Genomic DNA, 1,413 nt, shown 5'->3' on the forward strand with positions numbered 1-1,413 from the left:
GAAGTACTAGGCACAAGAATATCAAGCAGACATTTCAGCCTAATCTGTTATTCTCTAAGATTACCATTTAGTTCTTGCAGTACAATTTAACTGATATGCATTTCAGTACTTGAGGCATGAGTTGAAGAGAAGAAGCAGTGTATTATTGTAACAAGGTTTGTATCTGACAAACAATTGAAGCCTTGAACAAATGTTTTCTACGAATTGGAATATTTGATTTGTGGTTAATCACTTGTAGAGCCTTCATTTGAGTCTTCTTTTGAGTCTTCTGCAGCAGTGCTTTCTTCATCTGCAGCATGCGGACTTTCTTCATTTTCATCCTCCTCAGCTTGTAGGTCTTTTGAAATCAATTGCCTAGCAAATTTAATGTTCAGTCCTTCATTGTAGTGAAGCTTCCTTTTCATTTCAAACTGCCGCCGTTTTTCCTCTTTATCAAGTGGGATGTTAAGGTTCTCTTCCCCGGTACTCTCTTGTTCCTCCGCCTTGGGCTCCGAGGTTTCACTGGCGGCTCGTTTCTTAGCTATCAGGTCTGGGGTCGTGGCTTCCCATGTCTCTGAATCATTCACTGGATCTTCACCATCGTCTAGCGTAGCAAGGTAAGGAGTACTCGGCTTATTCATCTTCATTAAACCATAGTCTTTACATGCCGGGCGGTACGTCGCCAGGATGTTCGATTCGTCCCACTTCTGGGATTTTTTTCGCATCGCCTCCTCCATAGCCCCTCCAGGCTGTTCGGCAGGAGCCACCACAGAGGAAGCCGCGGAAGTTTTGTTCTTCAGGATCCCCTTGATGGGCCTCTGCGAGGCGGCGGAGGCTGCCATGCTTCTGGAGTCAAAGGACAGCGCGAGGGCCCGGGCGCTGAGCAGCCCCCCGCTGCTCTCCGGGCAGAAGCGGCAGCACCGACTGTCTCACAAGCACCCCGACGTCCTCGGGATGGCACCAGAGGACCCCAGCACCAAGGAGGACGTAACAAGCCTCACCATGAATGACGCCACAATCGTTGCCGCGTCATCGCCGCGCTATTGGTCCCTGGCTCTGGAGCCACGCTGAAGCCTTTTTTTTTTAAATAGGAACCATCCATGCATTGCACATGAAAAGGGGGAAATATTGCTTTATGAACCTTTTATGAAACCTTCCCTGTCTGTGTACAGGGAAGCTGTGTTCTCGGTATTTCTTACTATGGGCTATGTCAAAATCTGGAGAGCTACTACTTTGATTAGTAAGACTGGAAGCAAGAGTTATAAGGTGATTAACTTTTGCTCTCCCCCTTCTCTCCTGCTCCTTATCTCAGTGAATGAATGGCCCCATCATGCAGCCCCATACACCAACTGAGAACTTGAGCATCATCCTTGGTACCCTCCTATTGTTCATTTTCCAATAAAGTCCTCAGGTTTTGGTCTAAGTATTTCAAGA

The 1,413-nt window shown here is 47.3% G+C and overlaps 1 protein-coding gene across 1 annotated transcript; it reads right to left on the minus strand.

The window, feature by feature from the left end:
- Window positions 1-224: 224 nt before the first annotated feature.
- PPP1R2C (PPP1R2C family member C) lies at window positions 225-821 on the minus strand. The gene has a single exon (XM_037822250.1). The coding sequence runs from the start codon at window positions 819-821 to the stop codon at window positions 225-227; it is 597 nt and encodes a 198-aa protein (XP_037678178.1).
- Between the last annotated feature and the right edge of the window lie 592 nt (window positions 822-1,413).

The sequence above is a fragment of the Choloepus didactylus genome, chromosome X (assembly GCF_015220235.1).
Source record: "Choloepus didactylus isolate mChoDid1 chromosome X, mChoDid1.pri, whole genome shotgun sequence".
Taxonomy (NCBI): Eukaryota; Metazoa; Chordata; class Mammalia; order Pilosa; family Megalonychidae; genus Choloepus; species Choloepus didactylus.